The 26,131-nt window shown below is 41.0% G+C and overlaps 2 protein-coding genes across 5 annotated transcripts in view; both read right to left on the bottom strand.

The window, feature by feature from the left end:
* Positions 1-957: 957 nt before the first annotated feature.
* Positions 958-15,650, bottom strand: LOC118779574 (src-like-adapter 2). The gene is made up of 8 exons (XM_036531743.1): positions 15,320-15,650; positions 9,148-9,272; positions 7,199-7,298; positions 6,718-6,804; positions 5,429-5,532; positions 3,508-3,657; positions 2,929-3,061; positions 958-2,303 (listed from the first exon to the last, which is right to left on the bottom strand). Exons 2-8 carry the CDS (start codon positions 9,224-9,226, stop codon positions 2,168-2,170), a joined length of 789 nt encoding a protein of 262 aa, XP_036387636.1. The 5' UTR covers positions 9,227-9,272; positions 15,320-15,650; the 3' UTR covers positions 958-2,167.
* A 5,222-nt stretch (positions 15,651-20,872) lies between these two features.
* The window catches only part of LOC118778754 (protein NDRG3-like), a 42,083-nt gene continuing 36,824 nt past the window's right edge, over positions 20,873-26,131 (bottom strand). For 3 of the 4 annotated variants that reach the window (XM_036530442.1, XM_036530443.1, XM_036530445.1), the window contains 2 exons: positions 22,506-22,544; positions 20,873-21,507 (listed from right to left, as the gene is read on the bottom strand). In XM_036530442.1, coding sequence (XP_036386335.1) covers positions 21,332-21,507; positions 22,506-22,544 — 215 coding nt within the window. In that variant the 3' untranslated portion in view covers positions 20,873-21,331. The remainder of the gene's footprint in view (positions 21,508-22,505; positions 22,545-26,131) is intronic. The other variant, XM_036530444.1, reaches the window with a different exon arrangement.

Consider the following 26,131-nt stretch of genomic DNA (forward strand, 5'->3'; position numbering starts at 1 on the left):
GGTTACTTTTCCTATGGTCATAGCACTTCCCCTATAAGATGTAAGTAGCTAATCTTATATCTTTGTATCAGCACCTCGTAAAAAGGTGTCATTCTATAAGTTGAAACCACTGCCAATTTACTTTGCATGTGGCAGACAAGTGTACAGCAATACTCAGAGTTAAGACACCCTTTCTGAGTAGAAGCAGAAAAATATAGAAGGAATTCCACCTTCTTTCTTTCTTTCTTTCTTTCATCACACACACGCTTTCGATGTTGTTACAGGATAGGTATGCACATTGTCTAACATCCGACTACATACTTCAGGTTTCAACCTTTAGAGTTATGGTGGTCGTAGGGGTGGGTGGGTGGTGTTGGGGAAAGCTGTGTTGCCATGGTAACATCACCACATGCAAGTGTCATGTTTGCAGACTTGTGAAAGTTCAAAGAAATGAGATGCCGCTGAATGGAGCCTATGGCATCCTACACATCGCCCACAGGCTGTTAACATGCACACAGGAGTACCTGGACTTCTTGGAAGACACACAGCAGAGAGGTGGGCCACATTACAGAGGAAAGAGAGAACAAACACCTACAGATCCTAGATACTCATGCCTTTGTGGAACATACCACCACAACATCAAAACTCACCTGCGGTACCACACTTGGGCATGTAAAACATCTAGTTAAAGACCTGGAACATTGGTTGTGACACCTTTGACACTCGTACAGTTTAATTGATGTGGTGATGGTTCCTGAGAAGCAGTGCATTTCTTAAACCGTGAGAATAAATTTAAGTTGCATGTGCATCTAGATAAGCATATTTAAAGTGTGCCGATCCATTTCAATGCCGAAATACTACTTTAATTGCATGTAATGTCAGATAGTTTGCATTGGTTGGTGTTCATGGAATCAATCAGGAGCAGCATGGATCAAATGGGAGTGACATATGTCATGCACAATATGTATTTACCTCAGATAATTTATTAATATTGGATTTATGTACATGATCTGAGGCAGAGAAGCAAAGCTTATTCCAGAAGCTTGACACATGAGCATGTTGATATACTCTCCCTAACAGAAAGCACCACTCTTATCATTCTACCGTGCAATTCTGCTGCAAAGGGGGAAATCGCCATCGGACTCCAGTCCTTTTATCTTCTCAGGAAAAACAGGTGGCTTTATGCAAGTCCAAGATGGCTGTCTCGATTAGCTGCGAACAGATTCTATATACCAGCAAAAAATGAAGCATCATTTTTTAATGCCGCTCTCAGCTGATAGTTTGAGGAAACAACTGCCAGCGTGACATTTGTCCATTAACAGCCTTCATGACAACATCTTCGCCACTTCCTATGGCACTTCCTGTGAGCACTTACAGCTACCTTTGCTGCCACGGGAGTTCTTAAACAAACAAACAAAAAAATAAAAGCTGACCACCAACACATTCTGTGTGATTTTCCCACTTGACAAATTCATTTCTGTCAGCCAACCAGCACTGGTCAATGGAGGATGATTCTGACCAAGATGTGAGACACACGGTTCACATTTATAGAATTTTGAATCTACTTCATTTGTGTGGGGAACTCTCTGACAATACGTCCTTCTTGGCTGAGATCGGTCAGCTCAAGCTAGCAAGATGTAAACTTGTGAGGTGGAGTTTAAATTGCTTCTACCCTTATACCTGATAGTCAGTGTGAACCATCCTGCCTCATACATTATTGGCACAGTCAAAGAATCGAACAGTAATGCCTGCTTTGCCAGCTGAACAGCTGCTTGTCTGGCCCTGGAGGGGGTCCATGTTCCAACAGGGCATAACGATGTTTCTGTACGTTGGGTGGAATTTTCCCAAGGTCTCTGATTCCACATTGTGTGTTCTTTTGTGGAAAGCCCTTGTCATCAGTCCTCAGGGTCCAACAACACCATGGTCATTGCAATCTGGATTTCATTACAAACATAAAGGAGCAGGTCTTGTGGAGCAGTGGTCTGGATTAAGGCTACTGGGAAAATGGTGTGGGCTTGGGGGCTGATGTAGTCCTTGTATATGTTTCTGGTTAGGGAGAACAGCAGTCCCACCCTACCCCACTTCTGGGTCTGATTGGATGGCTTTGAGTCCATAGCATAGGTGCACACAGCCAAATTCATTGTCCTCCACATCTGTGTGCTGCTCCAACACCCCCAGATCTCAATATTCATGTCCATTTTTGCCCACAGTCCTCACAGTTAGTCTCCTCCGTCATGAACAGGTAGGAGTTGATGGCCTCCCGTAGTCCCTCACTGACCAGGGACTCCTCAGTGTCCACTTTGTCCCGACTGAAGATCATGGAACTACAGATGGAAACAGAGTGAGAGAAAGACAGTGAGGAACACTACAGACTGACACAGAGACAAGCAGTGCAGATGAACCGAACAAGAGAGTGCAAAAGGAAAAGACCTCTGGATCGCTGAGTCAAACTGGTCACAGTCATTGATTCATTCTAGTTGCCAAGTAGACTTAATTTATTACATTTTCATTATTTTCTTTATGGGCATCTTAAATAAAACATTTTAATGTATTCTTATTTTGTCTATATTGTATCTTTCCGTCTTTATTTACTGTGATTAGATCATTTTTACTCTCTTTTCAACTGAAACAAGCAGCAGAAAATGAAATAGTTATAAGTTATAACCTTAGAAATAGGCAAAAAAAAGGTGGCTGCATGAGCTGTTCTAGTCAGAATGTAGGAATAGGTCAGCTGGACAGACCTTTCCATTGAGTGCAGGCAGACACATTGTGCGCCCATGAACAAATGGAACAGACAGGCAGGCAGACAGGCAAACCAGAGTTTTGTAAAACCCGATCTGAACATATACAAGCATTGCAGTCAGAGAGACAAATGTGGACAATCAGACACTGAGCGTGTGCCCTTGAGACCATCCAGTGTTGCATGTCGACCACGGGAAAGCGCCTCACCTGTCCACATCCTTCCAGTTGAGAGTGGGTTTCCTGACGGCCATAGGTGGCGGGCCCGTCACCACGGGAACATTGTTGGAACCCTGGATGAAGCAGGGCTCCCTCAGCAAACAGCAAAGCCCAGCATTCGTTTCTGCAGGGACCAGACAGGAACATAAGGCTTTAGGGCTCATTCAAATATACTCCAGGGTTTATCTGGACACATGTAAGTGTGCATTCAGACACACACAAAGTTTCATCAGAACACACTTTAGGGTTCATTCTAACACATTTCAGGGTTCATTCAGACACATTGTAGTGTTTTGTCAGGCACAGGTTCATTTGATCATCGAGAGAATGAGTATCAGAGCAGAGTTTAATTCCTCCTTTTGAATCTCCAGTCTGATCACTTACATACTACAGTACAACTCATTTCACAACCTGCTGATGTGTCTGGGCAGAAGATTACAATGTGAGGCTAAATAAAATGGCTGGTGGAGTTGGGTGAACGGGTGTCCGTGCATGTGTCTGTGTGAATGTGTACGTATGCATGAGTGCTGTATGAGTGCTGCGACTAACACAGGCGATGGCCGTTCTCACCGGAGTAGTGGTCGACCAGCTGGAACAACGATGGGAAAGTCAGGCCAGGTGAAATGTAGAAGAAGCCGTTCTGCAGCTGATGGATGCGGTAGTGCTTCACCGAGTCCCAGGATGAGCTGGTGGTCCGTCTCACCGATAGAGAGTACGCCCCTGGAATGTAGTCAGCAGTAACGTCATTCATATGGCCAGGACTGCGGCTTCACTACCAACTCAATGACTTATCACAGCTACACGTCTATTTTAAACTGTCACATTAAAAAATTCACAGCTGTTTGAAGTACAATTATCAATGAGGTCAACCGTCATAAAATGTGTTGTTTTATAATTGTTTTTCTGTATGTACACACACACACATGCACACACATAAACACGCACACACAAATATACACTCTATTATTCTTTTTTTAATTTTGGTGACTTTGACCTCAGAAAGTCTTTTAGCAATTCTTTCGTGTCTTTAAGACAAAAAAAGGAACAATTTAACCTCTGAAAATTTATTTTATGATACTTTTCTTACACATGTAAACCTTCTTTGCTAAAAAATCCTGTAATTTCTAATGTATCTGTGCATGTTTATTTGTTCTGTGTCTTCTGTTGCTAACATAGTCATCATGGTGAATTAGCTCTTATCCAATCAGATCTTAAGCACCTGGTTTAGAACTACTTGAGTTTCTTTCCTCTGGCAAATTTGAGTTCTTTTTCTCACTTGCAAATTTGCAGGTGTTTGTGTGTGTGTGCGCACGCATTATGTTTGTGTGCATATATACACATCTTTGTGTTTTGTGCATGTTTGTGTATGTGTGTGTGTGTGTGTGTGTGTCTGTGTCTGTGTTTTTTGTGTGTCTGTGTGTAATGTTTTCATGGACGGGAACAGATTTTTATGTTGTACACCTGAAATTATTTCAGTATAATGAAATGCTAATGGACTGCAGAGATATTTTTGGAATTAAAGTAAACAAGTGCAAACATTAAAAAAAAACTCCATGAACTGATTCACAAGCAGATCAACACTCATATATTTTCCTTTTTTACAATAAAGATGGCTGCTTGCCATCGAGTTGTAAAGATGGCTGCTTTCTGTTGTGTTTTAAAAACAAAAGCTATTCATGACAGCCAAGTAAGAGAGGGCCTCTCAAGGTTAAAGGTCAAACATGAAAATGTTAAGATAAATGTTAAGAATGTGTCTTAAGTATGTGCAAAGTCTTACAGAAAATGTGTACTAAGCCCAGACTGTTGATCAAAGTTCCTTCTTGATAAAGTCTCTTCTGAGAGCATGCTGCAGTTTGCTGTTTCTTCTCTCTTTGTCTTGCTCTCTTTGCCACTATCTTGTTCAGGATCTCTGTACTTGGTTCTTTCTCTTCCTGTGGTTCTGCGGTTTCTACTCAGTTTACAGGGTACATACAGAAGAAGACATGTACCTGCTGTCTTTTTTCCCGGTAATCGAAATGTAAATGTACATATGATGCTTTCATGTGTATACAATTTTTTTGTGTGTTTGAACGTGCTTGTGTCTTCATGCACACATATATGTGTGTGTTTGTGCACGTATTCAGGTTTGTGTATGTTTGTACTGTATGCACGTATGTGTGTTTTGTGCATGCTTATGTATGTGTGTGTGTGTTAGTGTGTGTGTTTCCATTTGTGCATGTTTGTGTGTATGTGTGTGTGTGAAGGAATTTAAGATTGTGGCAACTGTTCCCTCATTCTGACTTCCCGCATTAACACTGATTCCTGATCACCAAGCCATTCAAGCAAAGTGCCTGCTTACCAAGTACTGATCTCAGATTATCTCAATTGTGCTGAAAGTATGGAGGAGGCTATGCAGTGATCTGACCTCTGGCCAGTCAAATGGAGTACAAATGGTAGAATGGAGCCTGCCAAGGGGAGAAGAGATGGAGGGACAATGTGTGAATGAACTCACCTCTGCGTGTCTGACTCTCGCGGATCATGAAGGATCCAGCCTGGTTGTGCGGCAGCAGCAGCAGCTCCTCTGCCTTTTCTCTGCTGATGCCCTCAAACAGCCAGCTGAAACAGACAGGAGGCACAGACAGCTGAATCAATGCCAGGTGGAGATATGAAATTATAAGGACTCTTCATGGGTGCTACAAAGAACTCCTGACAGAAAACTCTGACTGAATTCACTGGAGGCCTTTAGTTTTATCTGGTGAGGAGAGAATACTGTGACCTTTAGCTGAGAAAACAAAAAGAACAAGCACTTTTCTTAGGCTAACTAGTTCTCGGGCCTTTTGCCACCTAGCATTGGAAGAGTCAGTCAGACAGTCAGAGTTGCTTTCTAGAACTGCTTCCCCCATTCTCAGCAGCAGAAGTAGTCACAATAAAGGATGCAAATGACAACAAAGTGCAATGTTCTGAGCAGATGTAAGGAAGAGAGGGGCATGAAGGGACAACATATAGGAGACATCAGTAGCAGACCACAGTATGGAGACAGTTGAGGGTACCACAAGCTAAACTGTATTGTCTTCAATTTCTGTGCTGTCGTTCTTATCCTGGGTGACCTATTTAGGTGGCATCTTTCACACACAGAACCATTGTAATGGTTGGATGTTTACTGAATAATTATAAATGTAGCGCCTTGCTCAAAGCCATAATCCAAATCTAGATTAGATTGCCTGCTGAAACAAAACAACATCACCTTTTCAGAAATGTAGGTGATTTTTCCAACAGACACAACAGAATCCCCCACCCCACTCCTACCCACAGCAGAATCCCCCCCCCCATAGGAAACTGCAATAGAACTGTATATCTCTATTACCCACTGGGGAAGGAATGACATCACATGCAGGGTGATATTACTCTGACAGACCCAGCTATGACAACGGTAGGAAGCTGACATCACTCTGACAAGCTCAGCTGTGGAACTCAAACAGATAGCTACTAATGCCCTATGCATCTTACATCGTGTTTCATTAAATACTCATTAAAACTGAAATAAAAAATAAAAGTTAATATATTTGGAGTGTATCCTGTTCTACTATTTTATTTGTTAAATCATTTTGGAAGCCAGAAACCATTGTTTATTTCTACTGAAGATTTATTTGAAAATTTGTCCTCAACACGCAAGGTTTTTTCAGGTTGGAATGTATTTTTTCACATTTGTTTTTTCATCAAGTGGTTTTCATTTCGTTCACATGTTCACATTTAAGAACCTTCAGCCTCCCTTGGTGAAGGACATCTCCAAGGAGAACTCACCTGTGGAATACCTTAGCAGTGTAGTTGCTGGGCATGTAGCTCTCCTTGCCAGTGGCTGTGGAGCTTACTCTCCACCAATCGCCTTCACTGTAACAATCAGATAGGAAGGCAGACAGACTGGTCAGGGAGGACACATTTAAACTGACTCAATAATCCTAGTCAAGACCATGAATATCATGAAAAAAACAACTAGATTCATCTCAATTTTTGCAGCATGAACAGTAGACATGAAAACATTTAAGATTCTTCTCATTGATCAAAGGATGGATTGCAGACATATTATATATATAAAACATAGAAGAGAGTCATCTATTCCATTCCAATATAGACCACAAATGTCATGAAAAATGTTAATTAGGAAACTATGCAAAATTAGGAAACTATGCAAATTATGTCTGTCATATACTGTACACAGCCTTTCCAATCTTTCTATAGCAGCCAATCTGCACGGAGGATCGAGGGTAACCTTTGGATCCCTTACTCTGATAGGACGTTGAGTCTCTCTCCCACTCGAATGCTGCAGTCCGCTGGTCCTCCAGCAGGGTAGTTGTAAAGAGCCACCACCACATATCTTTGGTTATCTGCATGGAGAACAAAGAAGTTATTACCGTAGAACACAGTCAGTCAACACAGACACAAAACAGAGGGTCATGGTCCCTTATACCAGCACATCAGAATAGCAAATCCCTGAGTAAATATTATTATGAATCTATCATATCTTCTATTATAAATCTCCAAGGTAATTTCAGATTTGATGAAAAATACTAGAGTTTAGGTGGACATTCTCTTAAATTTGTTTCCTCTGTTTTCAATGCTTTTTAATTTTTTCCTCTCTCTAGAGTAGTAATATCCCGAGTACTAATATTGAAAAAATAATGTTGATCCAAGCAGATTGCATGGGATTGTGATTCTTTTGAATAAATGGAATGGTCTAGACTTAAGCACATAGACATTATTTAATGCACTTCTCAGTTGAGCTCCTAATAAATGGACTTGTTATTTCCCTTTGCAAATGCATATCTACACATATATTCACACGTTCTGAGGTGAGGGACAAGCTGTGATAGGCCTGTCTGATCTGAGCAAGCGTGACTCATAAGGTTTTATGTTTAGCGTCATTTGGAGCTCCAGAGTGGACTAAATGCCTTATTTCTGGCACTGGCGTAAAAAGCTGATAGACATATTTCATGTAAAATGTTATAAGCTTTTTCAGCCCCAACACATTAATGGCAGCTAGTCAACTTTTTTATTGACTCAAAACAATAGACTGCTGTGTGAATAAGAGCCTTTTTAAGCCCATCACTCAAAAGGTAGTTCCTTTGATGGTTCTATTGTCTTTCTCCCAAGCACACTATGCACGTGAACGTTTGGTTTTTGGTTCCCTCTGATCAAATGAGGAGTCACTTTCAATGTTTCTGACCAGATGTTTCTGCTTCTAAGAATAGCCTCTGGCTTTGTTCTTGCCTTGACTCTGTGTGGTCAGTTCACAATGCAGCGTATCGGCCACCTGTTTTTCTAATCGCACCAACAGTATCGTGTCCAGGGCTCCCGTGTAAAGTGTGTGCAAAGAGGCAGCGGAATGCCTTTCCTTATTGTAGACGATGTTCATGACATCCCCTAGGTGACAGGGGAGCACAAGCAGGGGCAAAATAGGACTTCATGTTGTAGAGGTAGGAAGAGGCGTGCGTACGGAGGGTTTCTGTAGCAGCACTGTGGATGATGGGAAAGCCTCATAGAAATCACAGTCTCTTAATATTAGTGGTACAGTGTGTCCCAGGATGGTTGGCAGATTGTTTTTGGCCTTGTCAAATGCATCAAAGCAAGTCACATGTTATTATTATGTTTATGAAAAGGTTCACTTCAAAACCAGAGGCAGCTTTCTTTCATTCTTCTTTGATTGATTGAAATGTTTATTTCACCAGGAAGTTCACCGGAGTTCATGTCTCATTGACGGTGACAACCTGGGCACACAGGGAGGGTAAAGGCACAAGGAAGCCAGCAGATATCAAAGGGCCAGTGTGAGAAAAATGACCTTTAGAATTCAGTCATATCTCTGCTGCCAAATTGGACAAACCAGGGCATTAAAAAATTAGAGCGGTCCAAAGGATGGAACCGCTGAAATTAATTTAACCGTTAATTGAACCAAAGAATGATCAGGGAGCACTGCAGTCTGGTACTGCAGTTTTAAACAATAGAATACATGGTGGGAAAAAGAGGACTGCACTGTGCTGTGATACTCTATGTAACACAACACCAAATAAGAAAAACATAAAAATATTTGGAAAAGAACGGCAGATGAATTATCTAAAAAGGATTACAGACAAGGTTATCTGACACTGACATTCTGTGAGCGCTGCTCCTCTGGGGGACAAAAGCACCACCCACCCACAAAACAACTCTCAGATGGATCAGAACCCGGTCGCAACTCACCCAGAATGGTGGGCTCACTGGTGTCTTGATGGGTCAGTGCACTGGAACGCCGTCCGCCTTTGCTGGGACGACTCCCCATGTTGGTTTGGAGCTCTTATATCAGTGTCACCAGGGTGTTCTGATTTCTATAGGAAACCAGGGATTAATCTACATGAATGTTTTTGCTAGCGTCGCACGTTTCAGCACTTAGGCAGTTATCTGATAAAAGTCAATTGAGAAAATATGTGTATTTGAAGGTGAGACAAAAAGACAAAAAACAAAGTTGTTTTGCAACTCTTTTAAAATTCATTTGTTCCTCTCAGATTGTAAAAATTACATTCAGGTTACTGATTACTATTCTTTTTTGAATCATGAATAGTTTTAGGCCTGAAACAATTAATTAATTGTAAAAAGCAAGTAAACTCAGCTGAGAAGACTGCCCTAAATTTGCTAGAGTGGTGAATGTTGAAAAACAAATAAGAAATACTTTTATCTTTGTAGTTGCATTTCTAACCACACTTTTCTATCACAGATATACAAAAGCAGATGACTCTTACTCTGCTTTCACAGTGATATTCAAGCTGATGACTCTCAACTGATACTAAATCCAGATATGCATTCAATTGAAAATGCCTTTACACTGTACTGTATGAACTGTATTTGAACTGTATTGAACAGCATACAGCGGTGGAATACCAGACGCAACATTGTGAAACACCTTTTTTTTAGATAACCAAGTTTTCATACAACACCAACATCCCTCAGAAAACCACACATGCATTGCTACATTGCCTTGCTCCTTTTGTAAATAAAATTTTCTTTCTTTTCGGTATGCACACCAGGTTTTTTGCGGGTGCTGGGTTGTTGGCCACCCCATTTCAGATGTTGAACGTGCTGCAGTGAAGCAGAGCATCTGTGCTACTCTACATTTCTCTCGCCCACCTTTCCTTTCCCGAAAACACCACAGCCCTGCAATGGAAACTCGTGTGCTCAGAATTCAGGATAGGCCAAGAACCAAAGTGAGAAACCTCTTTCTGTGAACTGAAGACTATTTCACAGCTGTCTTGGTCATTCTTGTCTATTCAAGGATAGGTGCAAACACCAATCACTTGACACCTCTCTTGACAGCCCCTCTCACGATTCTCACTGCCCGGAATGTATGTGTTAATTATTTCTTTTACTGTAAGCCTGAAAGAGTTGAACTGCAGCAAGATCCTCAAAATTTTTTATTCTGTAACTCAAAAACTGCTTAAGGTCACGCATAAGTGCAATTGAAATATAATTATTTCAATAAATCAAATTATTTAAAATTTTTCAAATATCTTTCAATATCTTTGGCAATTCCATCATTCTCAAACACAAACATAAACAACCCAGATGTTCACAGTACAAATCAAGTACAAGTGTATTACTGTAATAAGCCTGATGTCATCATAGTGTTCCAACATAAGTGTATTACTGTAATTACTATGTTGAGCCCGTATAAAATTAGCACAAAAACAACTATGCAACTATGTCGTAAGCCCCGCCTCCACCACCTTTGATTGAATGGCTGGGTGTCTGAACACAAGCTTCTCTCAGTTTTGCTCAGGACCCAAAGGGGAGGAAGTAGAAAACTGCTTCTTCACAACACCAACATTTTCCAACCACACACACGTTCATTACATTGTATTGTCGTTACTGTGCGTGGGCAGAAGGAAGACAATGAGGTAAAATAATAATTAGTATACATGGTTCAGCACTGTGCCTTTGCGAGCATTTATTTTTCATTTTCTGCCTCTTCCTACTGAACACTTAAATCTACAGTGCAAAGTGGGGCTCAGGACCTGTGATCCAATCTCTCAGGTCCACTGCCTCAGTGACATTAACCAAACAACAATTTTAGGGAAAGCTTCATGCAATGGCAGTGTGTGAAATCCCGCTGTATACCCCAAAACGGTGCCGCAATGAAACTTGCTCACGGGCTTCCCCAGTGTGGCTTTTTATGAGCTCTCAGTTGATCAGCAGATGACTTGACTTTCATGATATGGCAAGATCCATATTTGGTTAACAGCTCATCCAATCTAATTGAGCAAAGAGTTTGGCTGTAACAAATAACTAGCATACACATGGGGACCCCCCAACCTGGACTGGGAAATACTGCCAGAAGAGGAAAGCATAAGAGAAGCAGGGGATGAGGCTAGGAGATGGTTACGCTCCGGCTGGCACCACGCCATGTGATAGTAGCCCGTTTAAATGTTCAGTGCACATCACTGTGGTGATCCTCAGTGGGTACAGACTTCTGGCAACTGCTCAGATCTTCTGGGTCAACTCACAGGGCCTGTACTTTCAAACAATTCTCCAGGCTGTAGCTGAATATTTTTGCTAGAGTAATGCAGGTAAAATAATCTGTGTCAAGGTATAGTATTACCTCAACCAGGATTCAAACTCATATGGGGCTATAGTCATTACTCTACATGGGGATGTGCTATAGTTTTGGCACTATAGTTTGCTACTAATTCCTAGAGGCACAAAGACTGCACAGAAAAAAATACACAGACACACACGCATGCACACACAAACACACACACACACATAAAAAATGGCAACAAAGAATGTAAACATAAAAACATGACTACTACTACGGATTTTCCTGAGCTAACAGTGCTTATACTATTTGACAGACAGTTTGATGTACTTTGAATTTTAGTTGTTGTCATCTCTACTGTACTGTGCAGAAGAATTTCTCCATGGGAAAAAAGATTCCTGACTCTTCTTTGATCTCTTGGGAGCTCAGAATGCTTTCACACTGGAATCACGGTAATAAGTGTTGGCATTTTCCTTTTATCATGAGTTGCATTCTGGACTGCATTGTGAATGTTGCCCTGGATCGAAGCAGCTACTAAATAATTGATGAATGAAAATGATTTTACACGCGCTGAATATTTGAATTAAAATATGAACAGTGGTGCACATACTCAACTATGTGATTACATTTATGGGCCCTTGTGTTTTATTGTATTTCCACTTGATATCACCTTTCTAAATTACCATAATCCAAAATACCAATAATCTTGTAAAAAGGAAGAAGTAAATTTGCAAGGCAGTTAAATTGTCAAAGTGGAAGCGCTGATCTAAAGAAGGGTTTAAAAACTTCTGGGTTTCAAATGAATCTTTCTATTAAGGAACTGAGCTTGTCTCATCCATATGCATCACAGATAGTACATAACGTGAGTGTTAAATTCCGTGATGAGAAAACAAAACGAAGAATATTGCAACGTGGAAAAACAAAAGAATTACATGCACTTTGGATGAGGACGACAGTTCTAGCGATGTCATTGCGCTGATGGTAAAAAATCATTCATCGTGTATGCTACACTTTTAACCGCGCACACAGAATCTAAAATGGCCGTTGGTAAGCGGGCCCTAAGAACATACTAAGTCCATAGCTGGTAGGAATTTAACATTTAACATTTAACAATAAATAATGTCTGCTAATGCTTTAATAATGTCACACAAGTACTGCATGTAAGTTATAAGGTTTTCTAAAGAAAACAAAAAACTCCCAGAATGGAAATGGGACTGAAATGGAAAACGTGCCTACACGCTCTCAGTTTCTTTTATTGATTGTATCATGCACCTCACTTGGTTGTACATATTAAGTAAAAGTGCCCTAAAACACCTTAACAGTACAGTAAGTAGCTACCATACTTGTCCACAGATGTCTGTGTTAGATTGCTTTCTGTCTAGCTGGGATGTGATCGTGACAGACAAACACCGTGTCAGCATGGTTTGCATTGCAATGGTTAAATATGCTGTCATTTTTCAGTGTTTCAGTGCAATATTTAAAAATACACCACTCTTACATTGAAGTGTGCAAACAGAGTTAATAAGAGACACACCTGTTGTGGGCAAAGACAAAAACAGACTCAGCTAACCATAATACCAGGTCAGTGTATTTGGTGTAGTAATTTTGCAGTATCAAAGAGTATATTTTGTGTAACCGCGTTACGATGCCAGTTATGTCCAGTCAGACATCACTAAACTTCACTGTACGGCTCCACAGTCCTCGTAGTTCTGTGGAATGTCAGTACAGTTCATTTTACATACATACATATTGGAATTAGTGTTACCAGAAAAAGTTCATTACTATTCATATTCACAGACATTATTTTGTCGCTTAGGTATTGTTGTTGATATGAGAGTTATAATTTTGTGTGTAAATGACAAATTACTGAAAACAAATAATTCACGTATCATTCAATAGGGTATTTGAAGGCTTATACATTCAGTTACTGAAACCCTAGTTTGCATATGAAAGTACTTTATTTTAAAGTGAAACAATGGCCATTTGTCAGCACTAATGGCCTGTTAATAGAAAAAGAAAAATACAGAAGCATATACCATGCTGTGGACAACAATTTATTTACCTAAGAAATATCAAACTTTTAACTGTTTGCTTGATATTTCATATTATTAATGGTCCAATGAAAACCCCATGGCTTACTCTTGGAAATATTAACAAACACAAACATGCCATTGATGAATGACAAATGAAATCACCTTGATTAATGTATTATATATTAATGAATGGCATACAGTGTTGCTTGGAGTTAAGAGATAGAGACAGTGTTAACTCAATACATTGTCTAAAGCTTTGTAATGGGTTTGCCAATACTCTCTGTGTGTTGTATTTTAAATTTATGAGCTGGCAAATTAGCAGCAATATCAGTCGATTCACCCTATTGATGAGATCATAATTACACCGAACGATCAAAGTGAGTGTGTCCTGAGGATGTATATCTGGGGAATTAGTATATGTTGTCTGAAATGATAAAGCAATTGAATGCATTTGTGCATTTGTTTTTATTAAACTGAGGTTACCAATCTGAGCTTTCAGACTGGCAACAATGCTGTTAATAAATTGATAACAGCCAAATGGTGGTTTAAGTTTTCTATCTTGGCTTAGTAACAGAGGAAGGCTCTCACTCACACATACAATGTACAAAGGGGGACAGATCAAAACTGATTTTATGCATTTGAGATAATGAATGCGACTTATTTATGTCTGCGGAAGTTCTTTCTTTTCACTGACCTCAAACATAGAAATAAAGAAAAAATAAAATAAAAACCTAAATTATCACCTAGATCAATCTGAACTCCCACACTAATCATGCACATCTACTTCTAATGAACAGGTCAAGCTTTAATTGAATTCACATGGTTTTTAGCAGCATTCCAACCTGCTGCATTTGGTAACCAAAAGCGACATTGGACCTGTTTGAGAACAGGAGGCGCTGTCTTTGTGTTTTATTATTAATTATGGCAGGATTCTAATAACAAAATACTACATTTGAAAAAAAAAAGTTGGTTTAAATTTTTCAGAGCCACCCAAATGAAAGTACTGCTGCTTTTGCACATTTTTCACAATAAAGAGACCACAAGGTAACTCCGTTAGCTGAACATCTGCGTTAGAAGAGAAAGATGAAATGCTCTTTGATGTATTCTGCTTGAGCAACATATTACTTCAACAGGTCTCACAGATGCAAGGGCTGCTTGTCTTTCTGAATACTTTACGTGTATATTCAATGTATTAATATACAGTGTTTGCATTTTAAGGCTCTTATTTAAAAAGTGAGGCCTGAGAGGAAGGAGCTGACATTCTGTGGGCCTCTGTTCTGATTAGAAATGACTTCAATCTGTAACCAGGGTCCCTAACATTCACATAACTCCTGACATGAGTGCAATGATCCCCCTCCCAACCTTCAAACTGTATATTGCTGCATGGCACTGATTAACTTTTTCTGATAATATGTACTTTTAGGACCAGAAGGAGCAGCCAGATCAGTCAATTCTGAAGAAGGTGCCACTTTACATGAAGTGGTCCTAATGCCTAATGTCTGTATGCTGTATATACATAGTACTTACGGTACATAAACATAAACTATGCAAGCCACAAAATTGGTTAAAAAATTGTCGTACTAGTAGCAACCTGTATGTACACAATAGTTACAATATGTGATCCCATTTTTGTCACCCTGACCTCAAATCATTCAACAAACAAAAAGCTACAACGACCCACCTGCTCAGCAAATGCCGCTAGATGAAAAATTGATAGTATCACAATTTTCTGGAAGTCTGTTATTTGTTCTCAAGACAATGACGGTGATGTTATCAGAGACAGACTGCTTGAACTCACACAAGTCTCACTCACCTCATTGTGCCCCTTAGCGTCTTTGAAGAGTCTTCAGCGCCCTACAGCTTCATGGTGTGCAGATGGACAGGGGAACAGATAGATGGACGGGGCCCCTCTCGTGCAGACGGCGTCAGAGCTGCGGAGGACGGCGAGCCTGCGTGTTCGGCGCCGGCGCCTGCTTGCGTGTGCACTTGCGCGTGTCTGTGTGGGCCCGGGGTTCTTCCACGCGATGTCTGAAGCTCCGAGAGAGATGGAGGAGTCTCCTCCTCTGTACTGTTCCCTTTTACGCAGTCTTAGCACAGGTGTGAATGTGTGCGTGTGTGTATTCGGAGGGGGGGAGGGAGTGTTATAAAACTGGAACGCGCACAGCATAAGGACCGTGGGTTGTTTTCTTTACGTACATCTGGCTGTTCAGGCAGTTTCCTGTGACGAAAAGACCCTACACCATGACCCGCATAGAGAGAGAGAGAGAGAGAGAGAGAGAGAGAGAGAGAGAGAGAGAGAGAGAGAGAGAGGGAGAGAGAGAGAGAGAGAGAGAGAGAGAGGGAGAGAGAGAGAGAGAGAGAGAGAGAGAGAGAGAGGAGAAAGTTCAAGAGACAGAGAGAGACAGAATGAGGGGGGGGAAGAGGGACAAAAGACAAAGACAGTCAAAGAGAGTGAAAGATGGAAAATAGCAGAGACAGAACAAGCCAGAGAAAGAGGTACAAAGTAGACAGAGACAGAAAACCAGTGAGTAAGAGGCAAAGAGGCAAAGACATCAACAAAGATGGAAAGTAAGATTTAAAGGGACAGAAACAGAGAAAGAGGATGGGGGTTGTGGTTGGGTCACAGCTTGTGTACAGTGTTCTCCCCTGAACACTCATATTGTTTTTTTTTCTTCTTCTTCTTTTTTTGTAGACGCAAAGAAACGTGGTTAGGGGATCAATCTGTAGTCTAAATGGACTGGATTCAGTGGGGTCTAGTTTTTGTACATGTAATGTACTAAAAATCATAAAACATTGCTTGATTTTGTATGATTAACTGTCTGGCACTGCATATCACATTGCCAAAGAAGTTTATATGAATTTATAGAATTGTTTCATTTGGCTTATTTAGCACATACATACCAAATAACCATGGGAACATTATCAGTGTGAAAGCAACAGTGGCTCAGACAACCAGATCCTTGGTAGATGGTACCAATCAGCTGCAGTCAGGGGGAAATGTTTCAGCTGCTCATAGGTCTTCATTGCTATTTTCCCCACATTTACATTATATTACTGGCAATTAGCAGATGCTCTTATCCAGAGTGACTTATATCAGTCACAGGTTTTTACAATGTTATCCATTTATACAGCTGGATATAATGAGGCAATTGTGGGCTAAGCACCTTGCCCAAGGGTACAGAAGTAGTGCCCCCATGAGGAATCAAACCAGCAACCTTTTGGTTACAAGTTCTGCTCCTTAACCACTATGCTACACTGCCTGCCTTTTGGGGAAAGAACTGCGGTCCCCAATGCCTAAAAATTGCTTAAACTCAACATTCACAAAGACCCACAGATACATATCAATGGACATGTCCACTGTAAGGAAAACTGAGCAGAGGGTGCATAGCCTTTCTCTGTGGGCAAAACGTAGCAAAATCATGGCTTGCAATCACTGTTCACCAGACCACCAGAGTAATACAGAGTAATACGATATCTATGTATTTATTGATAACAGAGGCTGTAAAACAACACTAATAAATGTATTAAGGACAATAATGATGAAAGAAAGAAGAAAAGAAGAATTAGACTGACAGAAGAGCAGGAGAAATGATGTGTGCAAATATGAATGAATGTTGCAAATAACCACACTCCCCAAGAGAGCACAGTGTACACATGCAGTGCTGATGGAGGATCTTCCACACTGGTGCAGGGGATGAATGACCTCACAGAGGTTATGGGCCAAAATAACAACCTGTGACCTGCTGATCAACAGAGGCCATACTGGCCGGTGCAGTGCAGGTAGAGAATGCAGCGCGTAAAAGACAGCGAGTTTGACAGTTTTTGGAAGGTAAACATCACCTCTGGCTCCTGAGTTAGTTTCATTCTCCACGCTTGTGTAGGAGGTTCTGGTTTGCAACAGGAAGTTCCAGTGCTGTCTGTGTGCTGCTATTCAACTATGGATCCTCTTCGAGAATGTTCACAGGGAGCCAGCAAACCAAAACACCCCACTTCAACAAGTGCGCGAGGCTGAATTTTTAATGTGAAGCACACAGAGCCGGCAGGTGCTTTTTCATTGATCCTTGGCACGTGACAAAGAAGTGCCATTAACATGTTACTACAGTGCGATCATCACATGGACAAGCCCAATGAAGCCATAATGCAAAACATACAACATATTGACCTTTTTTTTTGCTCTTGTGTGGGGGTGGCAAGCAGACACAGACACTGAGATTATGAATTATCTCTCTGGTCAAGGCAACAAGTCTCACTACATACTGAACAGACCAGCATTTCATCCTATTACCTCTGATCGTGTTTCTGCTTCAATAATCATATACTTTCGTATACTTTATTGATCATTACTTTATTCAACAGAGGTTGTGTAGAATAAATACCAATAATAATCATGTTTGTAAACATTAAATGTAACTGTCAACTAATGTTTACTGAGACAGCCCAGAGGAAATCAAAGTGTGTGTTGGGTGGGTCACAACAGGTACATACAGGAGTTTCTGCTAGGGCCGACAGGTAGTAACCGTAGCCCTGACAGTAGACCTCACTCTCTCCCATCCCAACAACACATTATGGTACAACCAGACCAAGCTGTACCATAAAAAACCTTTGTAAATTGTTGGGAAATCTTTTGGAGAGGAATGAAAGGAATTCACTAAGCTAGCTGCGCTCCGGAGCTTCATTCAGATGGAAAGAAGAGTCAGCATTAGAGAGCAGGCTAGTGGTGTTTATTTTTAGGTTGGGCTAAAAATAGCCTTACCATGTTAAAAAAAAAAAAAAAAACATGCAGCTTGTGGTCCAGCCTTGCCAACGAAAGAAAACTTAAAATCGGATCTTTGTGGCTGGAAACTCTGTGACCAGGCCCTTGTATGCCTTCCTGAAGCCTCACACTGCAAGACCTACACACAGATAAACGTGCTGAATCTGCTTTTATGTGCTTTCCATCATACGCAAGCTCGTCACTTTCAGTAAGGATCACCCACCTTCAGCTGAATCCATTCCATATCTCCCTTTAACCGTGTGTAAAAACAGATGATCTATTCTACATCTATTACTTTACAGAACACAACAGCCACATTCATACGTGTTGAGTTTCTGTTGCCTCCAGAACATAATGTGTGGATTGAGCGCACTTTTAATATTAAACAGTATTTTCCCCCCTCAAAAATATCACAATATGATTGTTCTGTGCACACATTCAATCAACATGCACATACAGGGATTGCTGTGAGCTACATTTGTAATATTCTGTTATTCTGCCATGCCTCTTCCATGGAACCATGGAAAAAAACACCTCTGAATCTTTTTTTGAGGCAGGCATAGGCAAAGTTTATCAGTGCATATACACTGCAGACCTGCTGATGTAATTCTGAGAGGGAGGCTGGGCATCTGCTCAGCTCAGCAGGGAGTATTTGCTCAGTTTGGGAACACTAACACAGGAACAGATCATTCCATACTTACGAATATGAAAAATTGGTTGCCTAAATCAACAGATGCACACAGACACACACATGCGTACGTACACACACACACACACACACACACACACACGCGAGCAAATCAAATCCGGATTTGTCATCAATGTACAACCTCTAGCTTTATTTAATAGTCAGTACAAATGAACAGGACCAGCAGACAGTGAGAGGTGCATGTCCCTTTTTTGCTGGGGACTGATCACATTTCCACATAATCACAGACGTCCAAGGATCTAATCCATCTAGTAGTATTTAATGTTCACTTTAAGGACATGACTGTAATACTAGCAAGAACAATAACAAGATAAAAGAACAGAAACAGACAATGACAACTAATACAATAATAAATAAAACGGGAGTTCTGATGGAAATAACCTTCGATTAAGGAAGGACCAATCACACCAACTTTTTTTTGATCTGCAAAGCACGTTTTTCATTTCATTTTAAAATTCAAACTTACATCACCCCATGCAATTTACTTAGCAATGGAAACACCAGTAGACCTATCCTTCATGTATTTAATATGTTCCCATTGATTCCCCATACTTTAGACATGCCTCCATTACAGAGGCAGCCCAGCCTGTCCCTGGGCTGTTATTTCTCCTTGTGATTGGGGGTGGGGGGAGCTACACTCCATAACCCCCATAATAGGTAGATCTACATTGTGTTGTCAATCACCAATTTCAACGAACCAATCAGAAGATTCTCCACAGCAAAGCACTATGATTTGTTCAATATGTAAGTCACTGATAATACTTGGTAGCTTCACCTACTGTAGTGACTATTTTTCCCCTTAGCCAAGACCGTAATCTTGTTACTGGGTGCATTTATAGGCTCAGTTACTCTCAGTGATCAGGTCCTTTGGGATTTCTGTGCCTCTGTAACTGAAACATCTCATCCTAAACCAAGCTCATCGTGAGAGAAGTGCCCTGTCTCCACTGTTACTTAGGCCACCCTTTCCACACACACGTCTCATATTCACTGCTCTATGTTAGGGTGAGCTTGACTTATCTGAATATCCTGTCCTTTGTCACCTGTTATTTTAAGGGCCAATTACACGGTTATAACATAGGTGATAAATGCAAATTGTTCTGATTTGTCTGAAATGGAAAAAGTGATCCACGCGATCCAGCCGTTTCCTGATGCTCCCAGGTATTTGTAATGCTTCACTATGTTGTTCTGACAAAAGCTGAAAATTTTTTTTTCCAGTGATTCAACTTGTGTGTGTGTGAGTGCAAATGATTTCTTTTTCCTCTCTAAGTGTGTGTGTGCATCATGCGTTTCCTCCACTGACCCCCAGCACAGCTGTGCTACATGGGCTACATTGTGCAAGTCATTGCTCCGCCATTTCTGCTGCCTGTGGACCAGAACTCTGACGTTCTCATGCAAGCAACTACACAAAGAATCAGCTGTTTTCACTGTGAGGGGTGGTGGTGACTTTCCCTTGCAAAGAAATGACGACAAAGCACTACACTGGCAGCTCTGCACACACAGAGAAAAAAACAACCCGTGTTTCTTTTTTACTCTTCACAACCTCGTTGACTCACCCTACAAGGACAATGTGACCGTGCGGCACAGGTGAGGGCAGGAAGATATGGGACTGCAACAGGTCACAGCATTTTTCAGGTAGGGCACACAAATGTGGGTACAACTCAGTCAAATAAAGCTGTGAAAGAGTAGGTATTGTGTATGTTTTGTATATTAATTAAGTAATGACAAGACAAAGGCAGGTGCTTAGGTTTTGTCCGTACCAAATATGAGAGAAAGAGGAAGAGTGATGAGAAAGCTAAATCCTATACACGCTCTTTGACCCTGCCCCTTTCTGAAGCTCCTCCCACAATATTTTAAACTACTCCCTCATTTCTGCTGCAAACTACACATAAGCTTTGTAAAAAAGAACAAAACGGACTTGGGAAATCAATCATCTTTGAACAATGGAAGACAGATGATAAAACGAACGAGAATGAAATGACAATGACCAAAAAAAGCCAAATTTACTGGCCATTATAATGACACAGGTGGCATGCATACGCTGTAAGAAAACAATAAGGAGGAGAGAAGTCAGGGGAAGGCAGCACACTGTCAATTTCTCAATGTAAATCTTTTTTTGGTCCCCTCAGCTTGTGACTGGAAGTCTGATATAAGTGTGTAATTACATATAGTTTTATATATATATTTATATGTATGTATATATTCACATTTATAACACCATTCATTACAGGTCTCTCTGGCTTAGAGCTCAAGGACAGGAGAAGGGATGGGAAGAGAGGAGAAGCAGGTAGACACAGGGAATGGGGACAGAGGGACAGCAAGGGGGATTCTCTGGCAGGCATTTTGGAGGGCAAGACTGAAGGTGTTTAGCAGGAAACCTCCATGGTCTGAGGCCTAGACTGATTGTCGAGGGCGGCGCCGGCGTTAGCATCCTCTAGCTGGGCGTTGGCCAGGGTGCGGTTGTGGGTGCCATCTGGGGAGCCCACGCTGGATGAGGACTGAGTGCGGGAGCGTGCAAGCCTGGTCATGCTTGCCGTAGGAACTGAGAGAGAGAGACGAGGAGAGAAATTAGCAGGATGCCTGGGAAGAACTGGATGTGTGGGAGAGTGAGGAGCTTGAAGGCGGGAGCTGGAACCTCTAACATTCTCATCAAGGTGCTCTGGTCCTGCTTCACAGCCCAGGGGGAGAATAATGATTTCTGAATAAATGATATAAATGATTTCTGAATAAATGTTTCTAAGAGACTTTCATGGCACGGCCTCCTTTAAAAAACAGCTACAAATGTAACCAGTGAACCACTCTGACACCACCTAGGGGGCTGAGCTCTGACCTTCAATTCACACATGTCCATCTGTTCATTTTATGTAATCATTTGAACATTTTCTATCATAAATTTTCTATCCTTTTGGCGCCATAAATTGTTAGAATTATACATTAAAAGGTGCTTTTGCACCAAAGAAGCAAAAAGCAAAGAATGCGCAGCCTTATTATTATTATTTTTTTATTTAATACATGCTGTTTGCAGCTCATATATGGGTGTACATTAATAATTTAAGAGCATTTTTCACTTTGGCTATTCAGGTAGGGAGGAAGTTAGGCAAAGTCTGAAAAGTACTGTTCTGCATTACCAGTAAGATCGTTATTCTCCCAAAAGAAATGACCTTCTCATTTCATTCTAGAAAAATGTGCAAATGAGAATGTCTAATGTGGCTAAGGCAGCGTGCATGTAAGGAGAGAGAGAGAGACCTTGAGCAGAAACAAAAACACACTGAACACCATGGCAACAAACCCAAGATGAAAATCACAAAGAACAAAAACACACATGCACACTCCCTGCACATAAACACATTTAACAAAACAGACAAAACAAAAATCGAAATCATTGCGAGTACAGATCATGCTTTGACATTCTTAACGGAAAAATCAAATAATCACTAAATGGAAGGCAGTAGCCAGCACCAGGCATACATGTGGGTGGCACAGTGCTTCATGTAATGATAGGCTGATGCCACTGGGGGCAGTAGTGTTCGTTCCTGGTACCTGATTCATTGTTCAGATGGCTGAGCTGAACATAGGGGACTGATTGCATTGACGGTGGGACAGGAAGACAGGGAAAAGGAAGGAGGTAAGGGAAGATATGGAAAGACACGGAGATATGTTTAGGTCATCGACTTGTATTAGAAAGAGAGGCTGTGTTCCAAATCACACGCCTGCATTCTATGTACTTGCATACTTGGTAATATGAACTCCCACATTTACTACCGTACTAATGCACAACAATGTTTCAATGTGGTATTCATTATGTGTCATCACCTTACCATGACCTTTGGCCTTATGTATATATTAGGTACATTATGTGAACCTTCCACTGTATTCAAGAGGTCATCAAATATTCTAGTAATGCTATATAATAAATATTCTAGTAGTACTCTAGTAAATTTAAGTGTGTTGAGAAAAATGTACTTGCTGAACACTCAGACTTGTACACAAAATCCTCTTATCTCCTTCTTCATGTGAATTTGAACAGGTATATTATAAGCGCTAGGATGTGTAGAATTGTAGATAATTGTACATATTTTTTCAGTCCCCCCAAGAACACACACTCTTGGAAGTTGGATGCTTACTTGCTCTTGGGTAGTTGAGTTGTGGGACCATTCTTAATATGGTGGCCAAAAATGTGGATATTTTTATGCACACTGCATAAAACTGATTCAACTGATTTGGAACACAGCCAAAAACTAACCTTCATCAGAGCTAGAGTCAGTTATTTATTCATATACACTTTTACTGTATAAATTAGATAAATTAGATAAACAGATAAATTAGATAAATTAGATAGTACTGTGTCCTCAAACAGACCTTGCTCTCAGCTGAGAACTGTCTCATTGTGGAACTGTACACATCCTGTCCCCGTACTGTCGCTAATACTTACTGTATGCACTTTTGTACGACGCTTTGGATAAAAGCGTCTGCTAAATAAATAAATGTAAATGTAAATGTACTGTACATATAACAAAACCTTGACCTGACCATTCCTGTTTCCCCACTGATACCATACTGAAATGTATCCTTCTGACAAGGCAAAGACACTTCCAGCAGCCCAAGGATAAGAAGTAGAAATATCAACTCTGAGTGGACATAAACAGCTGGAGGTTTTGGACTCTTTCTTATTCACTTATGCACTGATCCAGCAGTGAATATCCGTGTGGGAGGCATCTTGTCTCGTGAGACTGACCCCTGGATTCGATCATTTTCCATGAGTCTCGCCCACAAATTAATGAAGAAGGTTTCTGAGTAAGTGGTGAACTTGAGAAACTGATACAAAAAATTATTGAATTCAGGGATGAGTCAGTCGCTGGGGGTGGAGTGGCAGTGTAAGGAAACCCCCAGGGCTCTGCTGAGAGGAGCCCTGAGCTCTGCCCACCTGCCTTACCGGGGGCTGAGGGAAAGGAGTTTTTTTTTTGCGAGTTGAGGGGCACCGTGCTACGCAGATCCAATTCTTGTTCACAAATCTTCACGCCATCTGGGTGGCTCAACCTATTCATTGAGCCTGCTGTATCAGTTGATCCAAACACTATACAGATTTTTGAATATATTCTACACCTGTGTAGTATTGATTAAAAAAAGCAAATCCCAGAATTCTTCTGTGTCACCCCAGCCATTTATTCCTCTTCCCATGTGTGACTTCAAAAGTTCAGAATCAACAGAGAGGACATTCCATCTTTGGGCCCTCAGCCCAATGCCAAATGTGCTCATCCCTAAATCCTCTGCAAGCAGATGCACCACATTACATCATTTGGCTTCCCCTGTTATCCATAGGAAAACACAGTGCCCATATTCACTTAAGCATACTGAGCTATATAAGCACCTTCTTCAGGTGTACAACAGCAGCAGCGTCCCACACAGGATCTGAACCTCCAATCTCCCCATCCACCACACAACCTGCCCAAGCACGGCTGACACAAAGCAAATTTCACATTCACAAAACTGAAAAAACTCTCCCCATGGAAGAGGAAATATAAATCCAAGCATCTGAGGCACAAGTAGCTTCTGAAACTAGGATATGGCAGTGTGGGCATTGAGAGAAACAAGAGAAAGCCTTTTCATAGACTCTGTCAACCCTGCTATCATCAGCCTTATGTTTAATCATCATCGTTATTCCAGGTAGTTCTAAAGTCATCCCCTGGTGTCCCAACAAAAGGATGGGGCTCATAACGAGCTCTGACCCAACACCCCACTGAGGTGTTTATAGTGACTTCACAGCAAAGAGAGCCTTTAATCATCATGATCCCCCTGTGGGATTAAACCACAGCGAGCACCACTGGTGTGCCATGGGAGGCCTAAGGCACCCCCACACCGGGAGAGGAGAGAGACGTCCATAAGGACTGTGAAAGCAGTCACATCTACCACAGCCATAATGACACGGTGGGGCTTCTTCATGGCTTTCCACAGCTCTCTGAACTGACATTTATTGGGGTCAGGGAATAATTTTCTCTGCTTTTTCCCCCCAATGAGCTCTTGGATTTTCCAGTTTGAAAATGCACTCTGTCCAGTGCTTTGTAACAATTTATTTGTAAAAATGCACTAAAAGAAATCCATTATGACTGAGCTGAAAAGTAAGAAGGATGAGGATAACTGGGGGGGATGTGCAAATTAACAGTGTGAAGACACTGAGAAAAGCACCCCTAAACACCTCACTATCTACTGCTCTTCTTTTTCTCCTGAAACATACCCAGTATATAGGCACTTACCCCAGACCCACTCTAAATATACCTAATATATATGTATACATACATACACACACACACACACACACACTGAATGACCTTGTGAAGGACTGTTGCGTCATACAAATAATAGCAACCTTGAAAGGCTAGCCCGCTAAGGAGTACTTAACTTTAAGATTTTTTTATCTCCATGATCCACTACAATGAACAGCCAGTAAGAGCCACACAGCATTACAGGAGAACAAAGAAAAGTAACAAAAAAAAAAGAACAAATACAAAATTACCAGTGAAATGAAACCTCTTGTTCTGAATCAAAGCAACAAAAGTTTAAAGAAACCGGTGATGGTATCATTCAGAGAATTCCCCCTCATGCCTTCATTCTAACCCTTCATTTCAGACCACAGTCTGTGCTTACTCTAGGTACATGTCTGAACACTAGAACCAACAAGCTGTCTGTCCTCTTTATTGCTATAGACGTGAGAAACTTAAACAGGAAAGGTGTGGTTGAGACACACAAAATATATACCTCATATACCTCTTGGTTAAACAGGAGGCAACCACTGGGCTTGTCCTGCACAGTTTTTACCTTCATGTTTATATGTGGAAATATAAACATTTTTCTCCATCCAGAAAAGTGAAATCAAAGACTTTGCATCACTAAAGGACAGAGATATACCTGACATGGCTTAGAGATGCAGTGCCTCATATGGAGTAAGTTCACACCGAGCACCTTAGAGCATTGTTCTTGTAAGGGGAAGGTGAGCTCTGTATGAGCTCAACCACAACTGATGATAAGATGCAGAGGGGTAATAAAATGATAAATGATAAATGATAATAAAAGAGAGGTATTGTGTGTCAAAATATGTGCGGCTGATTTCGTTTTCTGAATTTCCTTGCTTGTTGTTTATACTTTAGCAATATCTACTTTTTATGTTACGC

The sequence above is a fragment of the Megalops cyprinoides genome, chromosome 6, assembly GCF_013368585.1.
Source record: "Megalops cyprinoides isolate fMegCyp1 chromosome 6, fMegCyp1.pri, whole genome shotgun sequence".
NCBI lineage: Eukaryota > Metazoa > Chordata > Actinopteri > Elopiformes > Megalopidae > Megalops > Megalops cyprinoides.

Excerpts from the sequence above, each read along its gene's own strand:
- LOC118779574 (XM_036531743.1), bottom strand. The coding sequence starts at position 9,226 with ATGGGGAGTCGTCCCAGCAAAGGCGGACGGCGTTCCAGTGCACTGACC. Across the intron at positions 5,533-6,717 it reads ACTGCTAAGGTATTCCACAG|CTGGCTGTTTGAGGGCATCA; the intron begins GTGAGTTCTCCT and ends TGTCTGTTTCAG. Across the intron at positions 3,658-5,428 it reads CGAGAGTCAGACACGCAGAG|GGGCGTACTCTCTATCGGTG; the intron begins GTGAGTTCATTC and ends ACTACATTCCAG.